Source organism: Perca fluviatilis, chromosome 16, assembly GCF_010015445.1.
Source record: "Perca fluviatilis chromosome 16, GENO_Pfluv_1.0, whole genome shotgun sequence".
In the NCBI taxonomy this organism is placed as follows: Eukaryota; Metazoa; Chordata; class Actinopteri; order Perciformes; family Percidae; genus Perca; species Perca fluviatilis.
The window spans coordinates 30282546-30309393 of record NC_053127.1 but is presented as its reverse complement, the minus strand read 5'-3'; the positions used below and the strand labels follow the sequence as shown (position 1 = coordinate 30309393).

The 26848-nt window shown below is 41.3% G+C and overlaps 3 protein-coding genes across 5 annotated transcripts in view; 2 read left to right on the top strand and 1 right to left on the bottom strand.

Moving 5' to 3' along the window:
- The window catches only part of LOC120543993 (galactosylgalactosylxylosylprotein 3-beta-glucuronosyltransferase 1), a 34103-nt gene extending 31853 nt beyond the window's left edge, over positions 1-2250 (top strand). For both annotated transcript variants that reach the window (XM_039777460.1, XM_039777459.1), the window contains exon 8: positions 738-2250. The gene's annotated coding sequence lies outside the window, so the exon portion shown is untranslated. The remainder of the gene's footprint in view (positions 1-737) is intronic.
- Positions 1-14889, bottom strand: LOC120543994 (beta-galactosidase-1-like protein 2). The gene is given in 20 exon segments (XM_039777461.1): positions 1-2504; positions 3500-3616; positions 3707-3818; positions 3905-3992; positions 4091-4169; positions 4299-4370; positions 5263-5409; positions 5502-5611; positions 5689-5815; positions 6379-6473; positions 7568-7652; positions 8272-8336; positions 8829-8910; positions 9068-9160; positions 9263-9371; positions 11794-11889; positions 12637-12705; positions 12789-12974; positions 13899-14129; positions 14785-14889. Coding segments are annotated over 20 exon segments (2070 nt in total). The 5' UTR covers positions 14805-14889; the 3' UTR covers positions 1-2417.
- Positions 14864-26308, top strand: ei24 (EI24 autophagy associated transmembrane protein). 2 transcript variants are annotated; one of them, XM_039777457.1, is made up of 11 exons: positions 14864-14973; positions 16015-16151; positions 18068-18213; positions 18906-18966; positions 19772-19838; positions 19924-20048; positions 20511-20630; positions 21349-21460; positions 21553-21664; positions 24312-24386; positions 24470-26308. In XM_039777457.1, exons 2-11 carry the CDS (start codon positions 16110-16112, stop codon positions 24630-24632), a joined length of 1023 nt encoding a protein of 340 aa, XP_039633391.1. In that variant the 5' UTR covers positions 14864-14973; positions 16015-16109; the 3' UTR covers positions 24633-26308. The 2 variants fall into 2 exon arrangements, with proteins under 2 accessions (XP_039633391.1, XP_039633392.1); XM_039777458.1 differs by lacking the exon at positions 14864-14973 and adding an exon at positions 15171-15810.
- Positions 26309-26848: the final 540 nt, after the last annotated feature.

The following is a 26848-nucleotide window of genomic DNA, read 5'->3' as shown; positions in this document are numbered from 1 at the left end:
TTTCATTTCATGGTTCAAGGTCTTTATTTATCATGTACACAACAATAACAGGAAGTCATTGACAAGAATATTGTAGGCACCAGGCACCCTCCAACAATACTAATAAAACATGTATCAGAAAGAAAAGGAAAATCACACAAGTAACAACAATATGAGTATCTAACACAAGGTAGTGCAAGTTAAAAAACTGAAAATATAACATAATAATATAAAGAATAAAGTATTATAAAGTAGACAGTAGATGCGATGAATATAGTGTAAACAGGAATGTAGTAAATGTATATGCATAATGAGGGTATTAAATATATACAGATGTAAACAGAATATTTTGTGCAGATGTTCATGGTCCCCAGAGAATACATCTTATGACTATGGTGATCTTCGTATTTTTCCCTTAGTCAAAATCATAGCCATCATCACGTCAAAATTTGAATTTGTCCAATACTTTGGTTTGTGACCAAATACCTGCAAAACTAATTATATTCCAAATAGCCTCAGTTTACTTGGTTAGTGCTAACTAGCATATGTTGCATGCAAATGTGCTAATAAACTAAGATGATGAGCATGGTAAACAATATGCCTACTTAGCATTAGCATGTTAGCATTGTCATTGTGAGCGTGCTGAAGTTAGCTTTTAGCTCACAGAGGCTGCACTAAGGCACAACAGCGTGGCTGTAGACTCATAAAAGCGCTGCTTCTAACATGGGTCTTGTTTCCTTGTTGTCTGTCCTTTTTAGGGGCATTTCTCCATTTGGATTCTACCTGGATTCAAACCAACCTCAGAGCTCCTTAATTAGCAACAGCCAGGGTCAGAAATATTATCACAGCACAGTAGGGTGCACTTCACCACCGCTTTGAAATGGAGGCACACCTGTCCACCCCAGGAGGCAGCACAAGCCATGTGCTTGAACGGACTACAGAGTATCAAAGCACAACTGCACAAAAGCCAGCCGCCCCGTTCTGCTCAGAGCACTGGCTAATGCGAGACACTGGTGAGAGTTGCCAAAAGGAGCTTGCCCACTGAGGTCTCCTCGGAGGGCTGAGACAAAGGATGATACGCGATTTAAACTGCAGGAAGAGATGGCACTGCACGCAATAAAGAGCCCTCTGAGCGCAGACAACACCAGCCAGCCAACCATCCAATCAGCATTAAATAGGGCCCTTTTGTTCTGAAAGTGCTGTCCGGCACAGGGCTGCACAGAGGAATAAAAGGGGCCCTTGTCTTACGTGAGTCAGCACTGACTGACAGACTGCACTGAGGGGATCTGAGCCCTCCCCACTTGTACTGTACAACACTGAGCTATTTAGATAGCCCCCCGGACCCAGCATTAATTTGGAGGTCTTGTAACTCCTTTACACACATTCTCAGCTGTCACACTGCACATGGTGAGCACACGGACACACATGCACTCAAAAAAAAAACACGGAGCAATGATTTATTACATTTTAACAGCAATGTCCTCTCTTACAGTCATTTACTCCAAGCTCGTTTATTCCTGTTATGCTGTAACACTACTGAGGTCTACTCACATTTAAGAGAAGATTCAGTATCCCTAGGGCCCTGTCTACTTCACAGACATCTTTGTAAGCTAATTAAGATCCCACTGAGTGAACGGAAGGTTTCTACGCAGAGTTATTTATTGTTTCAGAGTAGCTGGTGGTACCGTTCACTTGTTAGTCGTGAGCTATGCATGTGCGAGTAAATGGGATATGAAGCCAATTCTCAAAAAATTGGATGTGCATCCTTTCATATGTGCTGTATGCTGTATTACACAACCTAATTATTTCCACCATGGATGGCTGGCTTGCAAGTGATGATTTCATACCCCATTGACTTGCAGTGGCACTGCTTACAAATGCTAATGTTCCCAGAGTCTGTTGCTGTTAGGAATTTTCTCAGTTATCGACGTGTCAGGCATCTGAAACCTTGCACTTTCACTCAAAGATAATGGTCTGAATTTGCTACAATGCTGCTTGTGTTTCATGTGAAACACTCCTGCCTAAGATCAGATTGTCCCATAAGCCTGGTTTTTGTTTTACGTGTCCATTTCAATAACTGCATTATGCAGAATATTCACACAAGCAATACAAATCTAACAACAATATCAACTATAACTGCCATCCCCAAGCAGGATCTCAAGAGAAAATCTATGGGGAAGAGAATATACTTGGTAATTGCGCTCTATGTGTAAAGAGTCACTGTAACTAAAGGTACTGTATGTATATAGCTATAAACTGCTCCCATACAAACATGCCTGTCTTTGTTTTTCATATTGGTCTGTGTGTATGTATGAAGATTTTAAGGTATTATATCATACAATGACCATGATATTAACAATATTGCTATCCCTGAATTTGAAGTTTTGACCTGATGTTACAAGCGCTTTGTAAATCTATGTCAGTAGAGGTGATGACAGTCACTGGATGTCTGCTGCCATGCCAAGATCATGAGTGTCCTCAAATTGGACCTTGTAGTCACCCTCCTGCTCTTCAAACACAATGACCTTATTCATTTAAACAGAAGAAAGTGAGAGACAAATAAGAGAGAGTTAGAGCTTTGAAACATGACTCTGACTTGCTGTTTTTACACATTGTAATTAAAAAAAAAAAAAGATCTCTGAAGTCCAATATAATGCAATAAAAAAAAAAAAAGAATAGTTTTGGGAAACGTGTTTATTCATTTTGCCGAGAGTGACTTTAGGAAGATCGATACCACTCGTATGTCTGTATGCTAACAATGAAGCTAGAGCCAGTGGCCGGTTAGCTTAGCAGAAAGACTGGGAACAAATGGAAAGAGCTAGCCTGGTTCTGTCCAAAGGTTAAAATGTTTTGCCTACTAGCACCTCGGACAAAAAGTGTAACAACACATTGCAGACTATTTCTTGGGCAGACTATGGATGAGACAAATGAAATGTGACGTGTTAATTAGTGAGCTTTAGATGGGCTCTTAGGAAGATTTTGTTACCAGACAGCATCAGGCTAGCTGTTTCCCCCTGTTTCTAGTCTTTATGTTAAGCTAAGCTAATGGTAGCTTTGAGTACAGACCATAGACCGTATAAAATGTGGATGTAGTCTCTGTGACACCACGCATAGGTTTCTGAAGAGCCAAAATGAAGGTCAAAGTGGCCACACCCGATGCCTCCGGCCTTTGACATCATCCCCTATACAGTTGTCATGATGGGGGGAAATTGGCTATACAGACCAAAACCATTTTTTTTTACCAGGCTGTAAACATTTTGATTTCTGCTGTAAAGTTAGGCATTTTAACATGGGGGTCTGTGGGGATTGATTCCCTTGCCATCTTTGAATGGCCCTTTGAAGGAAGCGCAGTTTTTGGCAGTTCCGCATTGGCTTCATTTTTCAGCACCGGAGGTTGCCGCTTGGTACAGACATGAGAGTGGTATCAAACTTCTCATCCAACTCAGCAAGAAAGCAAAGCATATTTCCAAAAAATTTTGATCTATTCCTCTAACAAATGCCAGTTTGTGCACAGCTGTACCTGATTATGTCCACTATTGAGAAAGGGGCCGGGGAGATAGAGAGCCTGCTGGGGACCAATTGACCAGTAGCGGCCCAGATTCAGCCCATTGATAAACACAACACCTTTCTCCCAGCCCTGCGGACCCAAAGACAATTCAGTTTTCATACAAACACACACACACAAAAATGTACATAGCATAAAAACTATTTGTTTCATTTAACTTACTGGCAGCCTCATAAATGTGTCACTCGGATACCCGTATGCAAACATCCTCCCCATGAAAAATCCAGGGAAGCTCGGAGTTTCAGGGAGAGTTTTCCAAGGTGCCTGATAAAGACTGAAATAAGGCATCCACTTCAAACACACTATAAGATCATGATGAAAGTAATATGCAATGATTTAGATTCAATAAAGCGTACAAACCTATCAATAAAGCTGGGTTTCATATCCAGGCTGTAGATTATAAAATCCCGCAAGGGGATATTGTTTAATAAAATGTCTCCCACGAGGCCTGCAAGAACACAAATCAAAATTGGCTTGTACACTACCCACTGAGTGCTTGAGTGATTTAATAGCAGGCATAGCAAGGTACTGCATATTGTCGATCACCTTTATGCTGTTTGTCAAGGTCCCTTCCATGGTGAACTCGTCCACAGTTTTCCACCAATAAACTTAAGGTACGCTGTCCCTGTAGGGATTGATTGCCTTTATGTCTTTTGTCAGTTTTAACAGCCAACACTTCAGCATCCATCACATCTGATAACTGTGAATGACGTTTATAGGACATTTGCCTTCAAGGTCCAACTTGATGCCATACCTTACCATCTGGAACCGCCAGCTCCAGGCTTTGGCGCTTGAAAAGACCAATGTAGCTTCTGTCGACAAACACCTAGGAAGAAAAATATGGCCGTCACATACATTATATTACAGTACATACCTTCTTCGCGTGAATGAAATATCTCAAAAGTGGCTTCAAGTTTGCCAACTACTAACACCACAGTCATCGCCTTTAAACAAGTTCTATGTGCTGTATTTCGTCATTTTTGTAAAATGTGTACTATAGGCTTACCAGCAACATGCACTGACTCCTAAAAGCCATGACTGTTAAAGGAACAATTCAATATTTTGTGAAATAATAATAATAATAAATTGAATTTATATAGCGCTTTTCATGGACTCAAAGTCGCTTACACTTGCTGTCTTGCTGTAGGTTAGATGATAAGATTATTATAGCCAGGCGACAGTTAGCTTAGCATGAAGAATAAAAACAGGGAGAACAGCTAGCCTGACTCTGTCCACCTGTAACAAAACCCGCCCACCAGCACCTCTGTGATATATCTCATATCTTATAACTGAAGTCTCTGCGAATATCTCACGCTGGCAAGAAGTCTCTAGGAAGTCACTGCACCTGGCCAAGAAATGATCTGACACATAAGTCCCTGTCACCTCCTTTTTTTTGCGGACAAGATATAAGTAGTGCATGATTAGTGAGTTTAAGAGGTGATGGTAGAACTCTTTTACCTTCGGAAAGAGTCAGGCGAGCTCTTTACCTTTGCTTCCAGTTTTTATGCTAAGCTAAATATATAAGAGTTGTATCGATTTAACGTCTAAGCATATTTAAAAAAAAATTCAAACTTTTCCTTTAAGTTTTGTTTCAGCATTTCAAACACATCAAGGATCATGATTAATGGAGGGCAATCACACGTATTATGCACGTGTATATTGCGTGATGTCAGCGCGAGCGAGATCATGCCATCATGTAGGCTACAATGAGGACTCACTAGGGCGCGGTCTCGGACACTGTCTCCCGACTTCAATGATCCTCCACTGGTGATGGTAGTCTCATACAGCGTGTATCCATAGGACTGGCCATTCCTGTTGTTCACAGGCAGATTCTCCATGCTTAATGGCTTTAGTGACTTAATTGGCTGCAAAAAAATGAAAACAAAAATATATTAATCTCTTTTATTATAAAGCACAATTCTTTCCCTTACACATATAGTTACCGGATAAAACATACCCCCTCAGTGAAGCTCAAAGCATCCCATAACGACAGATGCTGGTACATGATAGCTGGTTCATAAGCCTCCCTGTAATGCAGGGCTGGCATGTCAGGGAAACCGTTTCCACCTGCACAGAAAGGACAACATCAGGCACATCATGTATTCACATACTTCATTTTCATTTCAATTTAGTGTTTAACTTACTGTTGTATCGAGAAAGCAAATCCCTAAGGAGGTGGTACTTTGGAGTGTACTCCCCAGCTTCAGACAAGGGAGCGTCATAATCTGAAAATCATCATAGTGTAACAGATTAACTATCATCTGCTGCCACCTGCTGGGTGTTGAGGTCAATGCTGTTCTATAGACAACATGGAACATATTCTCCAGGTCTGAATTGTCAGTGTTTTGTCATTAAAATAAAATCTTTGTAAATTTGCATTAAAGACACCTCTAGTTTGTTCGTAGTCTCGCATTGCTAAACCTTCCTCCGCAGCGCTGCGGAGGAAGGTCTTGGCTAGTCCACACAGCATTTTGGGATGGGAGAAAAACGCGCTCTGGTTTATTGGCCGTTCTTTAAACCAATCGCAATCATCTTGGGCCGTGCTAAGCACCGGACGGAGCAACGGTGCCGCTGCAAAATAGTCTCGGGAAGGAACTTGTTTTGGTGGAACGTGTGTACGTTCAAAGGTTGTTTTAGAAAAACTCAGATTGGACAGATAGTCTAGCTAGCTGTCTGGATTTACCCTGCAGAGATCTGAGGAGCAGTTAACCATAGTCCTCAGAAATCCACTGCAGTTTAAAATGCCAATACAAAGGAAGCGGAAGGTAACAGACATCCGGCCGAAATGAGGGACATCCGGAGGAATTTCCGACAAAAAAACCCCACACAAAAACCCGCCCCGAACAGCCAAAACTGGAGCCTCCGTGGAACATGTAGAGGTTAACAGACATGCCTCGCCTCAGGATTTCTCTCACGGTGGACACCATATCTGACAAGAAGTTCAACACGTTCACTGTTCGACAAATTGACTCCTTAAAAACATAAAGTTCATAAATTATCATACAGTTTTTCTCTGCTGACCTCAGGCGTTAGAGGCTATGATAACTCAAAAGTAGGTTGGCCCTGACTTTCACATTTGCATTTACAAAGTACACTGTTGGTGTGTAGCTGGCGTTCCTCATGCAAAAAGCAAAGCAGTAGGAACAGAAAGCATTTGTTTACAGCAAAGTGACATGACATTAAATATTGCTGGTGAGATACAAAGAAATGTTTTATTAGATTAGATTAGATTCAACTTTATTGTCAATGTGCAGTGTACAAGTACAAAGACAGCAAAATGCAGTATTAAGTGGCCTACTGTATGACAAAGGACAGAAAGTGACTCGTCTGTTTTGATGGGTGTAAGAAACTAAAAGCTAAGTGGGCGTTTGGACCAAAAACATCCTCGTGTTAAGTAGGTCTGTTTTAGTGCAGGACTGGGTTTTACCAATGTGTGCTTTTTCTGGTACCAGTTTTTCTGTAAGTACATCTGCAGATTGTTTGTGTCAAAAAATGGTTTTAAAAAGTGGTGGCAGTCAAAAAGCCACATACAGCATTTAGACTAAGGATAACTTTAAATTCTCCAGGGAATTCCATCAACCCCAAATACTATTCAGTTATGTTTGGTTCAATATAAACCTCCATCACATCTACTGTATGTATGAGCCATTTCTTTACAAAGAAGTTGTATACCAATGTGTTTATCATTCTATTTCATTAGATACAGTAGTTGATGGCGAGGAAACAGGAAGTGAGGGAAGAGAAAAAGGGGTATGTCATGCAACAAAAGCTCTGTTGCGGTTTTGTGGTCTGCACATTAACCATTCAGCTCCCAAGGTACACCCCAGTAGCAGATACTGCAACACTTATTCCAAGATTTAGCTTGATATTGGGCCAAACGGTGCAGTATGAAAACAAAATTTCCCTTCAGACAACAATCAGTCCAGGGATGACCCAGGCGAATTAAGAATAAGAGGTAAGCACCGACAGAAATGTGTCTTTTTCATCTCTAAAGCCACTGAAAACAAGGAGAGCCTTCCTTACCCTCTGGGGGAAGCACATGGTGGAGGTCACCCCACACATCATACCATCCAGTCCAGTAGTCCATCACCAGGATGGGGCTGTTGGGCTGACAAACAGCACAGAAAAGGCCCACACTATTACACTATTAACTCACTGTCCCGTGTTTCTATAGACTGTTAATATTAGTGGACAGAGCATGTGTGACGTCACCCATTGGTTGGTGGAGACGAGGGAGGAGTGAGGGAGGAGCCCTTACACTCTACGTTACGTTACACACTTTCACTGGCAATCACATCATAGCCACGCCCTTAATCACCCCCCGCTTTATCGCAGATTTTAAAATCAACGAGACCATAATTTAAAAAATTAACATAATTCTGTGTTGCAGAAGACTTAAAACTAGCGAGTGAGACATACTCATTATGTCTCAGTCGATTGCGATAAAGTCATTATGAAAATGTTTACTGAGGTAATAAATCAAGTGAGAAGTGGGTCACTTTCTCATAGACTTCTAGAGAAACCCACCTCCTTTTGCAACCGCACGTGTCGCCCCCTGCTGGAATTCAGATAGGATGCAGCTTTAAGGCACTTCCGCATTTGCAGCACTTCGCCGAACCGGATGCATTGTCCATTAATATTATACAGTCTATGCGTGTTTCATTAACTGTATATTTGACGTATTTAGTGGCAGACAGTGAAGTGATGTGTAAAGGTGAGATACACACCTGGATAGCATTCAGATCCTGGATGTCTCTCTGATTAAGCTTCTGCAGCTTCAATGATCTGATGGCTACAAGATGGGAGATCACAAGGTGAGCTGTGTTGTGTGTGTGTATGTGTGTGTATGTGTGTGTGTGTGTGTATCTGTATTAGAGCTGAACAAATAATCGTTTTCAAATCGAATTCGCGATTTAAAAGAATGCGATTAGCTAATCGTGAAGATTTAATTGAATGTTTGGTTTAACATTTTGTATTGGTCTTTTTATTATTATATTTACTGTTATTTCATAAGATAAATGACGGAATAATGTTACATATCACCAATTCAATGCTCCTTGCTTATTAAAGAAAAACACTTATTGCGGGCAATTCTTCTCCATGTTCTCATCCTTGCATAACAATATAAAGCAGTTGTGATGGCGTCTCATGTTATAATGCTCCGTGACATGTTGTATCTGTTACACAGGGAATATTGAACTTTAGCTAAACTTAAAAAAGAACAATCGTTGAGCCCTAGTGCGTATGTTTGTATGTTTTTGTGTATATTATTGAAAGACCGTACCTCCGTCCACACCCCCCGACTTTACTGTGTTGTGGTTGTCTGACGTGAGCAAGAGCTCGCTGATCCCTCTGGACTCTAAGGCCTTTCGAATTCAAACACAAATGTCACAAAAGAGGATAGCCTACTTACAGAACATCATCCAATTAATAACATTCTATCAGTATCAGTCTCTATTCATGCATGTGTGTTTTAATGTAGGGTTAAGGGAGCATTTTAATTGAGCAAGCCTGTCACATCACCTCTTTAATAAACAGCATGTAACTGTCATCCTTTGCAAAGGATCCATACTCGTTTTCCACCTGCACTGCAATAATGGGACCTCCTTTCTTGAACTAAAAAACATAAACACATTTTTTTTTCTTCTTAAGGATGAGAAGTTAAACAATCTGGAGCTATAAAAGATTTGTTTTCAGCTTTAGAGACAAAAAAGTAACCTGCAGTGGAACCACTTTTGGTATAAGTTTGTCAAAAAAAGCATTGACGGCCTGAGCAAAGCCTGGGTGAGTCGTCCTCAGTCTCATGCTGCCATCACGGAGGAGCCAGCTGCAAAGAGACGGAAAACAAGATGCTTAGTTAGGACTAAAGCCACGGAGCTGCGAGAACAGCAGAGGTGCAGAGGACACAGCATCACACACTGGTCAAGTCTTCCCAGTGATGGAATGTAACTAAGTACATTTACTCAAGTACTGTACTTAAAGCTATTAGTGCGTAGTATTTGTCGCCCCCCATGAGGAATTCTAATGGCCCTGACACACCTACCCGATTTATGTCTGGCGAGGTCAGTGACTCAAGTCTGTTCGGTTTCATGGTCAGCCGGAGGAGCCGTCGGCCTTCATTTTGGCCGACCTGACTTGCTGGGTCAGAAGGCGGGCAGTCGGACTCAATGACCAATCTGATTGGTGGAGCGCTAACCCCGGAAATGATGAGCCTGACGAACGCCTCTCAAAATCTGACGAAAATCTTTAAAACTGAGCTTTTGTCGATGACAGATTCAGCAACTGCACGGACTATTTCTCGCTTAAAATGTTTTCAGAAATACGTTTCGGTGAACTATCTTCGTAAACTATGAGATCGTATTCCGAACGAAGCCAGACCAACGTGACGCGTTCGTCCAATCAGCTGCCGGTTTTAATTTTTTGGGCGACAATACAGATTAGCGCCGTCTGCTGTTATGGAGACGTTTTACGTCTCGCGCACACGCAGAACGTAAGCTCAAATCGGCGTGGCTTCGGTGTGTTCCGAGGCACTTTTTTGACCAACTCGGGGAGGCTGATCAGTCCGACTGCCTTTTCTGCTGACGGTCGGGCGTCGGGTTGGTGTGTCAGGGGCAACAAAACTGTCGGCACGTCCACATGATACAAGCCCTCCGTGATCCCGCACCGCCCCCCACTCCTCCTCCACACAGTTGCTAGTAGCCAAGGAGGACACGGAAGATTAAAAAAAACACAATGGACTCTTCAGAAGAGGTCATTATCTTCACTTGAGTTTCTGCGTGCGAAAGTCGCCGGACGCCACAATCTTCTGAACATAGTCATACTGAGAAATCCAGAGAGAGTTGTGAGGAGCTGATAGTCTTAATTACCTTTGTAATTTGGCAATGGCTTGAATGTAATGGACGTTCATTAATATCAAAAAGTTATGCACTAAAGCTTTAAGGACAAATCTGAGGTACTTGTACTTTACTTGAGTCTTTTCATACCACTTTCTACTTCTACTCCGTTACATTTCAGAGAGAAATATTATACTTTTTACTCCACTGCATTCATGTGACAGCTTGAGTTACATTACAAATTGAGATTGTTGCAAATAAAACACATGTAGTTTATAAAATATGATGTTATATTATAAATGAAACTACCCAACAATATAACGGCCTACACGTCCAGCTGAAATGATTAGACCATTAAACACAACTGGTTGGATCCTTTACACTTTCTACAATGGGAGGATTCTTCTACATTGAGTACTTTTACTTGTAAAACTTTACCTACACTTTCCTGATGATACTTACATACTTTTACTTAAGTAACATTTTCAATGCAGGACTTTTACTTGTAACAGAGTAATTTTACAGTGTGGTATTAGTACTTTTACTGAAGAACAGGATCTGAATATTTCTTCCACCGCTGAGTCTTCTCTTACAGAAAGATGTGAATTTTTCACCCTGATTGTACTCAACAAAAAAAGGTATCACTTTGTGGTTCAGATCAAGTTGCTTTTGTGCTGTCAAGGTGAATTCACTTACAATTTCTTTTATACTGGGACATGAACTAATAAGAGCTTTTTGAACAAACATTGGACAGACTTTGGGCAATCCTTCTTTAAAGGTCCAATGTGTAGGAATTTCTCCCATCTAGCGTTGAGATCATATATCGCAATCAACTCTCTGTCACTACGCAGTTCAAAGTACGTATTACAGCTACGGTAGCCTTCCCGCTTCAAAAAGCCGGTCTCTTGCTCTTTTCAATATCAATTTTATTTTTCTGGGCGAAGAAGAAGACTCCTGTTCCTGAAATTTTGATTTTGAATACGTGTGGTCATCCATGTTTCCTTCTTTAAACTTGCCGGGGCCGGGAAGCTGCGATACCCATTAGCAGCATTAGCAGCACCTGTGAGTTTATCATGTGACAGCGAAAACGTGAAAGGTGGAGCAGTATGTCCTGTATGTCCCTTACCGGCTAACGTATTTCAAGATGGCGCATGAATATGGAGCGTCTACCCCAGTTCATGAGAATGTAAATGTAAAATTTCAAGCCAAAAGGAATACTTGGAATTGACGGTGGAGGTAAATATTCGTGAAAAAGGACAAGTTGGTGAACGGGCAACACAGATTTTGATAATGAATAACTAAACACGTTACACACTGGGCCTTTAATACATACACAGAAAATCGGGATTTCTATATGCAAGCAATACTGAATACATTTTCCCTCAAATAGTCATTTGTAAAGAATACTAGCATTACCTTGGCAGTCCTCCTAGGTCCAGCTCAGAGGAAATGTATGGGCCTGGGCGTAAAATCACCCACAATCCCAATTCAGCAGCAAGATTGATATAGGCTCTGAAAACCAGACGGAGAACATAATGAATAAGCATTTTTTTGACCCCAAGTAGGACCTCATATCTCCTTGTTTGAGGAGAGTGAAATGTGCTTGGCAACAACAGCGGCAGGTGGAGGCGTCACATCGCTTCTCACTTATCACCTCTGTGTCATTATTGCTTGATATGCCGCCGCTGCTGTTGTTGTTGGGGAGATGCGGCTGTTGTCAGGTGGGACCTCTCTGCCTCTAGCATGTCCCCTGAGCACCCGGGGCTTAGGCAATGAGAAGAGTATTCCCAACACACCTTAGAGCAGGTCATGTTGTTAGAAAAGCTATGTGTAGAGTAGGGCTGCACGATACGAGGAAAATAAATGTGCAATGCGCGATAACGCTGTTCAACATCGCGATAACAATATTACTTGTGTTTATTACGCAAGCAGACGTGCGGGAAGTCATTTTCTGCGGGGGGCGGGGGGGGGCGCGACCACTTCGACCTCAGGGGGTTGCTGCAGCACCTCCAGCACCCCTACTTCCCGCGCCTATGTGCGCATGTGCATATCGCGATGACGATAACAAACAAATGCGATATATTGTGCAGCCTTAGTGTAGATGGGATAGGTGTTTCCATTCTGATTATGGACATGTCTAAGTTGCATATTTGGTTTAATGAGAGCGCGGGCCGTACTCCCATACACGATGCACTGTATGTCGATTTATCACGAGTGTGTTTTGTATTCGGGTCAAGCAAGAGTCCCACTCCTCCTTACATTAAATCCAGCTGTGTGTGGAAGTTGAAAACCCCTCTCTCTGGCTCGTGCAGACTCCACGGCACGTACCTGCAAGGACGCAGGGCGGTCTCTGTTAGCATTTAAGCGGTGACCGGACGTGAGAAACAAAACACAGATAGCGGTTTTCCTACGTAGTGAGGGTGTTGATGCCGCAGGCCTTCATTTTCATCAGGCGGTCCCTCCAGTAGGCCCTGGGTACACGGAAATAGTGGACGGACCCCCCGAGGATGCGGAAGGGCTCCCCCCCCAGGGTGAACTGGGACGAGTTGGCACTCAGACCCACCTTCCTGCTCATTCTCCGTCCCCCTGCTGGCATGCTGGGACAGGGGTTTATTGTGTCACACTCACATAATATAGCACATAGGCTATTGTGCTTGAATAGACCACATGACATGCTTGCTAGGAATTTGCAGACATCTTGTGTTGGAAAACACAAGCACAAAGGAGCAGGAACGAATTGGATAGACTTCAACACATATGATAGGGTTATGATATGTATATGATATATAGCCTATGCTACTTTTACTTTATATATTTTTCTATAACATCCTGTAAAGTCCCCAGAGTTCCCCAGAGAAATGTATGTGACTTATTTGTACCTACTTATGTGAAGTACATTGAAAATTGTTTCACTTCATAGTAGGGCTGGGCAATATAGCGATATTATATCGATATCATGATATGAGACTAGATATCGTCTCAGATTTTGGGTATCGTAATATCGTGATATGACATAAGTGGTGTCTTTTCCTGGTTTTAAAGGCTGCATTACAGTAAAGTGATGTACTTTTCTGAACTTACCAGACTGTTGTAGCTATTCTATTATTTGCCTTTTCCCCACTTAGACATTATGTCCACATTACTGATGATTATCTAAAATCTAACCCAAGTGTGAAGATATTTTGTTAAAGCACCAATTGTCAACCCTAGAATATCGCCGCAATATCAATATCGAGGTATTTGGTCAAGAATATCATGATATCTGATTTTCTCCATATCGCCCAGCCCTACTTCATAGTAGCTTTATCTAATATTATGGCCCCAAAATAATATTCCTATTTGCTGTGCAGTTTCTGTGACAATAGGCTATAGGATGACACTTAATTGTCTCGAACCAGATCCATACAGAGACTTTACAGCATTGCCATTTTAATTTAGCGGATCATTAATTCACTGCATTAGGTACAAGCACTCTCGAAGTAGCTCTAACTGAAACAACAATAGTGAGAACTTTCACTTACCCAAGATATCTGTACATGATGAAGCCGACAATGCACAGGCATATGAGTGCATATTTCCTTTTGTGCGCATTTCTTATCCTCCAGACAACCATCGATAGGATGTGTGATCTCCCCCTGTGATACACACAGGCACCGGTCGAGTCGAGTTTACAGCCGCTTTTAGAGCCCAGATGAACGCATGATGCTGCTGCCATGAACAACGCCGCCTCGTGGGTGTGCCCCTGTGCAGAGCTATGGAAATCAAACACGCCTCATAACATAACACACTTTGCATGTATGTCTGTATTGCATTACTCTTTGGTTTGTAAATACAGGTGAGGATGACGAAAGAAGTACATCCAATATAATTATTTTCTTGATAGTATATTGCTTCAATGAAACACAACACTTTTTAACACTTTGTTCAAAATATAAACCTATTTATTATGGACACATTTTTGTATATTATATCAACATCTCTGCAGTTACCAATAGTGGGTGACATGTATATATATTTTATATTGCACACTTATCAGAATCAGAATCAGAAAGGGTTTTATTGACGAGTACGTTTTTTAACACATACAAGGAATTTGTTTTGGTGTTGTTGGTGCACATCACACATTCTCTAAATGGAATATTAAAAAATATGAGTATAGGTATAAACAATATAAGTAGGCTATAAGTATATGCAGGATGCAAAGATCAGAAAAGACAGCGAAGATTATTTAATGGTGGTGCATGGGAAACAAAGTATCACTAAAGCCTTATTAATGCATTATTTTCAACTGAATGCATATTGAATAGTGTAATAAAATCATACACACATACGCAAACGTTTCCAATTATTATTTCAAGGCGTTATTTCCAATTTTATAACAGTTATGTGTGGTAAATGATACGTTACCGTCCGTCATCTCCCTTCATCCTCCAATAAGGACTACACTTCCCATGTTCCTTAGAAGTCGGAGCTTGCGCAATGTGTTTCCCATGGCCCTGCCTGCTTGTAGGGTCTGTTTGGTGTTGTTGTTGACACGTTAAGTGGGCGAAAGAAAGAGTTAAAGAAGTTAATATAAGCCTGTGTCTGTCGCATGAGGTAAGGAAGATACCACGGTTAACTGTGTTCTCCGTCTGACTTTACAGGCTTGTTGAGGTGTTGTCTTGACAAAAAACACCACAGATATAAATTAGTTGCTGAGCGTTAACAGTTAGCTAGCAACACAGGCAGGCAAGCTAGCAGAGCACTAAACAAGCCAACGAAAGTCAAAAGATTGTGAGACCGGAGGCTTCATGCTGACCACACTAGTAGCTACATGATTAATGTGGGTCTTCACATAGCTCAACGTAAATTTGTATGGGAAGCCAGACCGAGCCAGCAAACGCTGACAGTTCGCTATCACCTATTCGAGCTAACGTTAACCCACTGAGTCAGCTGCTAATGTTAACTTGCACAAATAGTAACGTTCTTGTCAAGAGAGACACCGGGCTGAATTAACGTTTCACTTTGACCTTGTTACAAAATGTGTATAACTGACCGACACCCAAGAGGTGACGTTGCTGTTTTATAACGTTACCATTGGGGTTGGGCATCTTTTGATTTGAACAATTCTGATTCAAATTCCGATCCTTCTTTTCGATTCTCGATTCCGATTATTTGAGGGGTGGCGTTGAAACCGAAACGGGCCTCATGATGACATAACATCAGCTAATAACATCAGATCCTGTTTGTCCCCCTTTTTAACACTATTTATGAAATTGGAAAGTTTGTGTCCTGTTTTTTTTCCCTCTTGTGATCTACTTTAAACTTCTAAAGGACCAAATATGTTTTCATAATATCATAGTATAGTGTCAAGTTTGATTTGTATCATGTATGCACATGAAAAACTACCAATTTTGGAAATGCCAAAAGCACAGGCTGACATGGGTGGAAAAAGTAAGTAAACAAAGTCCACCTTATATCAAATTGCAAGTTAATACACTACACAATGTGCCTCTAGCAACTGTATCTCAGCATACCAAAGTGAATCTTCTGCTGGTTAGATCTGCATTTTTAAGGTTATTGTAAATTCCTAGTAAGAGTTCCACCTGCTAGCTCTCTTAGTCCTTATTTAATTTCCTTGGTTTTGGGTTGTGGCAGGTAACTGGGTGAGCCCCTCCCTGCAATGAGAGCTGACGACCAGGTCACCAGCCCCCCCTCCTTCTGCAGTTGATGGATCTGCAGCTGGTTCAGAGATGACAGACAGCGTCAGGGCCTTCCTCCGCAATGTTGCGACGGTCAGCAGACGCACACACAGACACACACACACACAACACACACACACACACTGTACTCACACATATGCTATGACAAGAGGCACAAAGTGCATTGAAAGTGAAACAGATTCATGAATTCAAACCAGTGGACCTATTCAGCGTTGTTGTTGTTGTTGTTGTTGTTTTTGTCAGAGACATACACTCACTGGCCACTTTATTAGGTGCACCTGTATTAAGTGTGTTTGTGATATTTAGCTGCCTTCAAGGCGGACAAAATATTACAGACATCTTTCAGTATAATGCTGTCCTGCATTATATTGAAATATGTCTGTAATATCTTGTACAACACCACCACCCACTATGACCTCAATAGTAAACATTGTAGTCTCAACAAAAGCTGCAACATTCTGAGCTTCATAAATGTGTCATGGCAGAGCTGTTGCATAGGATTGCATTATATTGTACAGGTGTACCTACTAAAGTGGATATTGAGTGTAGTAGGTTTATAGGACATGTATTCACTAGCAAAAATAATGAAAAAAGATGCAACAACAACAAAAAATGTATTCTGTGCTTTTTTAAAATTGTGTTCCAAAAACATTCAATCCCCACTGATCCCCCACACAGTCAAGAAAACAGGTGGCGTATGTCCAGAACTAAAGGAGGGCAATTACCTAAAAATCACTTGTATATAATGACCCTAAAGTAAATGACAATTGATGCAGCCGAGGTAACTCTGAATAATCCAGTTCGCTGCTGCTGTTGCAACGGTCTCTGTCAATACCCGATGTGAGTCGAGTGCAGATGTGAGTTGCGCATGCTCAAATTTGCATCTGTGTCATACTGAAATTTTGTGAAAACCATAAAATAATAAACTTTTCTCATTACAAACAATAACAGAAGATGGGGATCATTTCAAAAACATTTTAGCTATCTATGATTATTTGATTGCTAACGTTAGCTCAAAACGCCATTCAAGTGACAGCCTTTGTTGTGTTTGATTGCTAACTTGTAGGCGGCAGTGAACGAACTTCGTTATGTAGGTCCATTTTTATTGTATTGACATTACAGAAGTCTCTCGTTAGCAGGTTCTGGTAGGCTACTTCAGCCTCTAATCTAGCGTGTAGATGTTGCTGCATCATTGTCGCAAAGTGACGCATGCGCAACTCGCATCTGCACTCGACTCGCATCGGGTAGTGACAGTCTCTTCTGTGTGGTGCTGAGTAATAAACCAAGCACCCAGCCCAACCTAGCTAGTTAGCCAGCTAGGTAAGGTAGCATGTGCACCTTGTTAAGCTCAGTAAATTAGAGGAGCTGTTAGTTTCTGTCTCTGTGTACTGGGTTTATTTACAGCAGCTGCCTCTAGTTGGTTGAGTCGTAATAACTTTAGCATTGTTGTTGCTCTAGCTAACAGAAGCTAACTGCCCAAATCAGGTGGCAGTTGTTGAGCTAGTTGCTTTATTTAAAAGAGTGACATTATGAATGTGACATCATGAAATAAAAAAGTGACATAAACAAATAAATAGAATATAGTCCTATAAAACTCTATTATGAAAATAAGAATGATGAAATAGCATATCGTAATAATAAAAAGGGGTTTCAATAAGTTCGTAAATTATTGTGTTAGACCTGTCATGTAATGTGCCTGACCCTGAAAGAACTGCAGTTAGAACGAGTCATTTGGAGCAAAGCCCTGCCTGCTGGCACCAAGAAAAAGTGTGGTTTTAGTGGCACTGAGTAAGAAACGTAATATAATTCTGGATTAATGCATGACAAAAAACATCCTTGTCCAAGTCCTAAAATACTGTTAATGGGCTCTGCCTTTACATACCTTTTACAAGCCCTTTTTGAGACATTTTAATGCTCCATTACAGCGGTCAATTTTACAAGTTAGAAACAAACGGTATGTGTATTCCCTGTTGCTCTGGGTTCTCTAGGGGATCAAAGACTCCATATTGGGGATTGGAACAATTTCCAAGCTGGATGCCCGCATCCAGCAGAAAAGGGAAGAGCAGCGGAGGAGAAGGGCCAGCGGGGCGCTGGCACAGAGACGGGCACAGAGTGAGGAGCGCAAACCGGACAAGTAAGCCCAAAAAAAGGCTGCATAATGGTTACTGATTTTCTTACTTAGCCAGAGTCAGACATGTCCATGGGTATATTTGTATGTGTATGCAAGCATCATTGCTGTTTATGGGATTTATTAGCAGCTATTCTTCTAAAAAAAAAACTCCCCCTGACATGTTCCTCTCAGGTAGAACTTCTGTGCACCTCCCATGCTTTTGCACCATTTCCCACAATCTCCACCAATTCAATGCTTATATTAACCTTAACACAAGAAATGGTTAGGTTTGTCTGGCATTCCTAGCACAACAGCAGGAGTTTGAACAGCTTGAAAGTAAGTGCTGAACTCAGGTCAACAAAATCACCTGAGCATGTGTCGTGGGTCTTTGCACATGTAAACAAGAAGTGGTTGGAATTAGTTCTGTATTCTCAAGTCACTGTGAACAATGAAAATAACTTTATCATTGTGTAAATACAAGATGTTGTTTAATTGGAGCAGTCATGGATCGATGCAGCTCAGACATTCTCCTCATTCTCCATCTGTTACCATACATACATATCTGTAAGTAATACCTTCAGTCTGCAAACAGAGACATGGTACTGGCATGGATCTGTCTGACTCTAGTTAAGTAAGAAAAGGCAAACTGAAGTGAAACCAAATTATCCTTATAACATTCAACAGTGATGGACATTGTCCTTATTTTTCTCTTTCAGTGACCCCAAAGTAGCCAGCAGGATTTTTCAGTGCTGTGCCTGGAATGGAGGAGTGTTCTGGGTAAGATTTCTAACCTACTGTTTAGGGCTGCACAATGAATCGCAATATTATCCAAATCGCAATATGGACTAGTGCAATATCCAAATCGCAGGCGGGGCGCAATATCTGTTAAAGGCTAAATATGTGTCAAACCATTCTGAATGAAGTATTGTGGCGCTGCAGAGACGTCACGGCCTACAAATCCTATCCTACAGACTACAGAAAAAAATCTTTGTTTGGTACAGGTCCTCGCAAAAATCCCACTATAATTTATTTTTTCGAAGAAAATAACAATAATGATACAAAAATGATCATTCCCTCCATCATCATGAATCACATATAAATCGCAATATAAGTCAAAATAATTATAATAATAATTTTCCTCATATCGTGCCGCCCTCCTGCTGTTACAATACAGCCTCGTCACACACACACTACCGAATACTTTGGTGCAACGTGTTGTCCAAAACTCGACTTTTAGCTTCTTTAAACTAAGAACTAAAGTCATTCTTGTCATTTTCAGCTAAAGAAATATTCTCTCAGATAACCCATCCTGCTACACCCATGTTATGATAACCTCTGTCCCTTTTTAAGTGCTGTGTGCAGCTCCCAAAAATAATTTCAATGTCTTGAATGTCATTATATAAATGCAAAGCCTAAATAGATTTTTCAATTTCATTTTAGTTTCCCTGATGTAACCTTTTTAAATGTCCATGGAACTATTTAAGTAAAACACTACTTTTTTTGAAAACGCTGTTGTGTGGGGAAGCATGAGTTTGAAGAGCAACTGTAGTTCACTTATAGTAATTTTAATTTCTCTCCGCAGCTCAGTCTGTTTCTCTTCTACCGGGTGTTTATACCACTGCTGCAGACTCTCACGGCAAAAATCATCGGTATGTATGGCTGCTAGTGAACCTGGGGCATGTTCTCAGGCTCGGGGCAGGAACCAGTCAGTCAACAAGCTTCTCTCTGCTCCAGGTGACCCCTCCCTCCACGGCAGTGTGTGGTCCTGGTTAGAGTTCATCCTGACCTCCGTCTTCAGCGCTCTCTGGGTTCTCCCTCTGTTCGTCCTCAGCAAGATAGTCAACGCCATCTGGTTCCAGGTTAGGCCCTGCTTTGCTAGGATGTAACCGTGTGATAACGGGCCTTTTTTTAAAGTCTAAGCATACATAGATCCCATTACACAGTCTGACATGCCATATCCACAAAGTTGCATCCTTTTCGAGGGTCTTAAATGTTGTTTTTTATGACGGGCTGCCTTAGGCTGCATAATATACAGTATCATATGTTACTGTCACTGGAATATGAGTTTCTAGAATAGAGTTGCAGTAAAGTACAGCTGACTTCACTTCTAACTTGTTGCCTGATGCACGTTTGTTGGGAAAACTATTTTGGACTTTTCTGTAAGATGATCAGGACATAACACATTTGTTTGTAATCACCCACCTGTCACGTTGCCATTACAAAGCAAAAAGACAATTGTGTTCTCAATCTAAAATGATTTAGTCATATGCTTTGTTGAGCCAGATATACTGTAGCCGTCAGGGTGTTATTCTCTGTTGCAGGATATAGCTGACCTAGCGTTTGAAGTGTCTGGATGTAAAGCGCAGTCGTTCCCCAGCGTCAGTAAGATCATCGCAGACATGCTCTTTAACCTTCTTCTCCAGGCCCTCTTCCTCATTCAGGTACGGTTTTGTAAGACTGATACCCCTGGTTTTCTTCCTTTTTAAAAGTAATGTCCCTGTCTGTGCTCCTCTGTTTTGATCAGTGCTACAAAGTCACACCGTAGTGCATATACACAGAACTTCTGCGTCTGATTCTCTTCAGTCGTCTCACAGGATGTGTTGAACGGTTACAGTAAAGCTGCTGTTGTGGTCTGTCGCTGTAAGAACCGATTCACTAATAATGTTTGCTCGGTGCGCAAATTATATCACTCTTCTGACAGAGTCACAAAGTCATGAGCCAGAGTTCTCCAGTTTGTCAAGGCAAACTATTCCATTCTTCTAGATTCGCAGAATTGTCAAAATTTTAGAGATGCACCAATAGACCGGACGGTGACCGGAATTGGCCGGTTTTCACATGCTCAGCCGCGACCGGCAGGTCAGTCTGACATATGCCGATTTCATGCCGGTCAATGCTACAATGAACTGACACCATAAGTTATACGAGTTACAGTTCTCAAGGACTTTTTCTGTTAATTTTTCCGATCCCCGATCCAGCTATTTTGTCAATATCGGGACCGATATCCAATCTTAATAGCGGATCGGTGCGCCCCTACTTTTTATTTTGCACCACAACTTGATCTACATTCATGTCTAACAAATGCCAGACAAATCCAAATCTCTACTCTCTAAGCTGTGAAAGTGAATGTAATTGTGTTGTGCATTTTGCGTGGTCGTGCAGGGCATGTTTGTTAGCCTCTTCCCCATCGATGCCATTGGACAGATGGTTAGCCTCCTCCACATGTCTCTGCTCTACTCCCTGTACTGCTTTGAGTATCGCTGGTTCAACCATGGTGAGATACTCCCGTTTGCGCTCTACACCCAAATCGTCTGGACTGAATGAAGAGCTCAAACCAAACTGAGGCTGTTTCTATGTTTGTTTAAGGCGTTGAGATGCACCAACGGCTGTCCAACATCGAGAGGAACTGGCCCTATTACTTTGGCTTTGGTTTACCCATGGCGCTGCTGACCTCCCTGCCCTCCTCATACATCATCAGGTAAAGCTCCTAATTCTAGATTCATCAAAAAAAGAACCCAGAGGTTGATTGATATTGAAAAGAAGCATTAGTTGCAGCCTTACATATTTTTTTTAAAATTTAAAGTGTGATTGTGTGTGTCGGGTCCATTGCCCAGCTGCCCTACAGAGGGTTTTTACACATGATTATTATAGAAACAGTTATCAAGTTACTTTGTGACCTACTGTGCTTTTTCAGGTCCTGTCAACTCCAAATAGTGTTTGTTTACATAATTTAAGTGTTGATGAATACTTTGATAGACCTAGATATTGCTACTTTTTATTGTGTGTGTATTTTTTTTGTTCAACGTGATATGTAATGTCTGTGCCCTCAGTAAGAAGTCCCTATTAGACATTTGCACTGCCCCCAAATGGCCAAATATGGCTCCCCGTTGAATTCGAAACCTGATTCACATAATACAGGTCCTCAGCGACCCATTGATGCCCAGCACGTAGTGTTAATTTCGTCAGACGAGACAAGACTAAATATGTTTGTCAATGACCTTTTTTTCCATGACTGAGACTATGACGAGACTGTGCCAATGTCCAAAAACGCAGACTAAGACTAAATTAACATGCATTATTGTTGACGAAAAAAGACGAGACATAAAATAAAAACTAAGATAAAATCTCTCTTCATTTTCGTCTACAATCGTCTCTACTCTTCCATCATGAGATAGAATATTCAGATGTTACTAGGGTTGGGTACCAAGACCCGGTGCTAATACGGCACCGACCGTTACCTACCGGACCGAGTAGCAACCCGGATTTCGGTGCCACTTAAGTGCCTGTGCTTCTCTCTGATGCTCCTAAACGGACGTTAGAGGCAACCCAAACATCGCTGCACGGGACGCTAGTTAATACTACACTTGGCAGCAGGTAACGTTAGCCTACCGTTAGCTAGCAGCTGGAGTAAACACCGGTTAAAATGCTGACAGCTAAACGGTGTAAAGGTGTGTCTGTATTTCACTGGAGAGGATTCCAACACCGAGACTGCAGCTGCCGTTGTCTGAAACACAACACAGACGGTGCGTTCACTTCAAACTCGCCTCGCCACCCTTGTGCTGCATTCATTGTTATTTTAAAATGCCCTTTTCCTATTCAGTGGTTGTTTTTGTCGTTTAAATGGAATTTACTGGTGAAATAAGGAAGAGGCTCGATATTTATATAACTTTATATAATTTATTTTTATATAACTATTTGACTGAAATGTTTATCAGAATTAATGTTATTTAAAAAAAAGACTAAAATTTTTTGACTAAAACTAGACTAAAATGATGAGAATTTTAGTCGACTAAAACTTGACTAACAAAAAAAGATATGTGAATGACTAAATATGACTAAAACTAACAAGGATATTTGGCACAAGACTAAGACTAAATTAAAAATAGGTGTCACAATTAACACTACCAGCATGTCCATATCTACCCTGGAATTATGGAGAAAACCCAGCTCCAGAGAAATCAAGGTTTTGCCGATTCTATTGCTAAAATGCCTGACTTTGCACTGCCCCCAAATGGCCAAATATGGCTCCCCGATGAGGGCATTTTCCCAATTTCGGCTTAAAAAACCAAAACGTACCAATGTAAATGTGGCCTAAAAAGAACCACAAACACGACCACAACCACAAAAAGTCATTGATTAGTCCTTGGATTTGATGCTTAAAGAAACACGCCGACTTATTGGGACTTTAGCTTATTCACCGTAACCCCCAGAGTTAGACAAGTCGATACATACCCTTCTCATCTCCGTGCGTGCTGTAAGGCTGTCTGACGGCTCCAGTGGCATCAGCCCATCACAGAACATGCAGGTGAATGGTTCCAGTAATCCTACTGCTCCGAATAAGTGACAAAATAACGCCAACATGTTCCTATTTACATGTTGTGATTTGTAGAGTCACAGCGTGTACAAAAAACAACGTAACATGAGACACAGCCGCCTTCTAACGTAAACAAACCGGGAACTATATTCTCAGGCGGAAGAATATAGTACTTGGGCGGAGTGATATGCTCGCAGCAAGCCTGTCTGAGAATATAGTTCCCGGTTTGTTTACGGATAGAAGACGGCTGTGTCTCATGTTACGTTGTTTTTTTGTACATGCTGTGACTCTAAAAATCACAACGTGTAAATAACAACATTTAGCGTTATTTGTCTACTATCGAGCATAGAGCTGGAACCATTCACCTGCAGGATCTGTGTAGGCTAAGCTAATGCTGGGGCCGTCAGACAGCATTACAGCCAACGCACAGAAATTGATAAGGTATGTATGAGACAGGTCGTGATATAAAGTAAAAGTCCCAATAAGTCGGTGTGTTCCTTTAAGAAGGTGTGGGAACCCTGTCTATAAATCCCAGAGGACAGCACATCTGGAGAATCACCAACTTTCCTCCAGCATCCCGTCCTGTCCTGTTTTTCCGCCTGAAAACAGTCATGAAATGGATTATGTTTGATAGAGTTGTCTTAGAGTTTGGAAAACACATTGAAATGTTGAATATTTCCAAAATGCCACAAAAAAATGTGATTGAAAGAGCAGGGGGGGGGGGGGTACACTCATAGTTCTCTGTGGGCTGAGTTTTTTTTAATCTGCATTTACTGAATGCAATGTTTTTTGTTCTTTCTTTTCTACTTAGTGGCTGCTTGTTCTCCATCCTCTTCCCTCTATTCATCATCAGCGCTAATGAGGCCAAGACACCAACAAAGCTGTAGTGAGTGGGGAAAAAAAGAATAAAAAACCCATTTCTTGTATTGCACGAGCCACTGATCACGGTTGTGTTTTCCACTCTTTCAGCCACTTCCAGCTACGCCTCTTCTCCCTGGTTGTGCTGATCAGCAACAAGCTGTTCCACAAGACGGTCCACCTGCAGTCCTCCCTGACGTCGTCCGCCTCCTCAGAGAGGCTGTCGTCCCCCCACACCTCCCCGACCCGCCAGAGACCGCTCCCCACCCACTGATGGATCCACATGGAAAGGAGATAGGGGAGCAAGTTGATGAGTGGCTTCGCTCAGTGTCAAACAGTGATGCTTCTCAGATGGATTTCCTTTTTATTGAAGATGATACGTGGTGTAGGACAAAGGGTTTACATGTTTGTTTGTTTTTTAATCTGAACCCTGTCCCTTTTTGGTTATTCATATGCCCACCAGACACATTTTATAGTGTGACACAAAAATCGACTGCCCTTGTGCCTCACACTCGAAACACATTATATACTCAGCTCTTGACTTGATTTTTTTTCTTTTGTGAATTTTCTTTCGCTCTTTTTTTTTTTTTTTTTTTTGTATAATGTGCCATTTGAGTGACTCTCCTTTTAATAAATTACAGCACAAGAAATCATGTAGTTTTTTTTAAGCAAACTTGTGACGAAAGGATTTTTTTCAACTGAAAGGGCTCGTTTGCCTTCAGAAGCAAAGCACAGTCTCGTTTTGCCTAGAGTACATGTTTTCTTGATGCTGGAAGTCACGTTCCTTCCTCGCAGATTGAATGTGTTGAATGGTGTCCCAGAATAACCTTGTATAGTTAAAAGGCAGGCTTTTTTTTTTTTTTTTAATCCTGTAAGAGCTTTGTTTTAGTAGAATATACAAATCAGTTCAGGAGCTGCTACACAAAAAAGGATTGGAAACCTTTGTAATGGTAACCAATAACAAAGTCACTGTTGTCATGTGTGTCGATGAAAAGGTTAGCTTGGTGTCTGATCCCAAATGAAGTCTCACTCCACTGTCGGAGGAGGTGTACATGTTGCGTTTTTAGTCTGTGTGAATTTAATAGGTCATAGGTGAGATGACACTGCCAAACTGTTGCATCTGTGTTTTGTTGATGTCACTTCGACCACTACAATGCTACTGTAGGCTCTGTAATAGATAAGGCTGGGCATCGTTTGGATTTGAACAATTCGGATTCCAATTCGGATTCTTTATTTCTAATCCGGTTCTCATCGATTCTCAATTCTGATTCTTGTGACGGGTGGAGTTGGAACTGGTCGCATGCTTATGTGACGCTCATTTGATGATATTGATGCTTATTTTATCTGGTGATTTACCGGGCGCCGCTTACTGTGGTCCACGGCAACACAACAAGCGCCTGTAAGTACGGTGACCGCCATGGCGCGTGTTAAATTTGGAACCTGTGATCGGATTTCCAAACCAAATTACCCAAACGGAATGGAATCGGTTTTTTTTATTGGAATCGTTTTGTAATTTTTAAAACAATTCCAAGTTTGAGCCGGTACTCGATGCCCAATCCTAGTAATAATGGAGTCACATAGTTAAAGTCTTTGTATCTTAACAAAATGGGTGATCAGCCTTGACCCGCTCGCTCTAGTTTTCCCCTAGAGAGCTGAAGCGAATATAATTGGTCCCTACAGACCATGGGCTGTGTGATTTCTGTGCTGTATATAATGTCAATACATCCTGAATGTGCAACCAGAAGCCCACCACCATGCAGCTACCCGGTCACCAACCTTTCTCTCACTCGGTCATCACAGCTCATGGCCGTGGGGAGGGGGGCAGCATTCTTTTGAAACGGTGTGCAATTATTGTAAGAAGAGCATAGTGTTTGTGCAGACTGATGTATGTGAGTGAGGTTTTGTAAAAGTAATACGTCTAATTTCAATAAAATTGGTCAGTATTCAATATTTTGATCACTGTGTTCAGGGTTTTAGCTGCCATGGTGAGGACTAGACAGGCCACGTCAAACTCAACAGTGAGTTTGACAAAATTAGACAATTTTGGGGACCGTCAGAGACCTCACAGAGATAGTGGTCACACTGAAACGATATTTAAACCCCAAAACATGACAATTCACGTTTTAACTGCAGAGGAAAGTGGATCTGGCATGTGCATATCCCTGGTTTCAAATAAGATAAAATAAGATAGACTTTATTAATCCCACACTGGGGAAATTCCTGTGCTACAGCAGCTCAAAAGAAAAACATTGTACACACATCAGAATAACACAAATAAACATAAAGTAGACATAGGAGAAAAAAATATATACATAAAAGTATAAGAAATTGAAAAATAGAATTAGTTATAATAATAGTAATAAAACAAACATTTACACAATACAATCCCTTATATAAACAGACTGTATACAAACACAGATATACAGATGAATAGAAATGAAATATTGCACAGTTGGAGGTAACAAAGAGTGATAAATAAATAAATATGCA

Bases quoted from the DNA above. Each gene is read 5' to 3' on its own strand.
- ei24 (XM_039777457.1), top strand. From the start codon at position 16,110: ATGACAGACAGCGTCAGGGCCTTCCTCCGCAATGTTGCGACG. The intron at 18,967-19,771 runs GTAAGATTTCTA...TTCTCTCCGCAG, and splicing joins GGAATGGAGGAGTGTTCTGG to CTCAGTCTGTTTCTCTTCTA. The intron at 20,049-20,510 runs GTTAGGCCCTGC...TCTCTGTTGCAG, and splicing joins TCAACGCCATCTGGTTCCAG to GATATAGCTGACCTAGCGTT.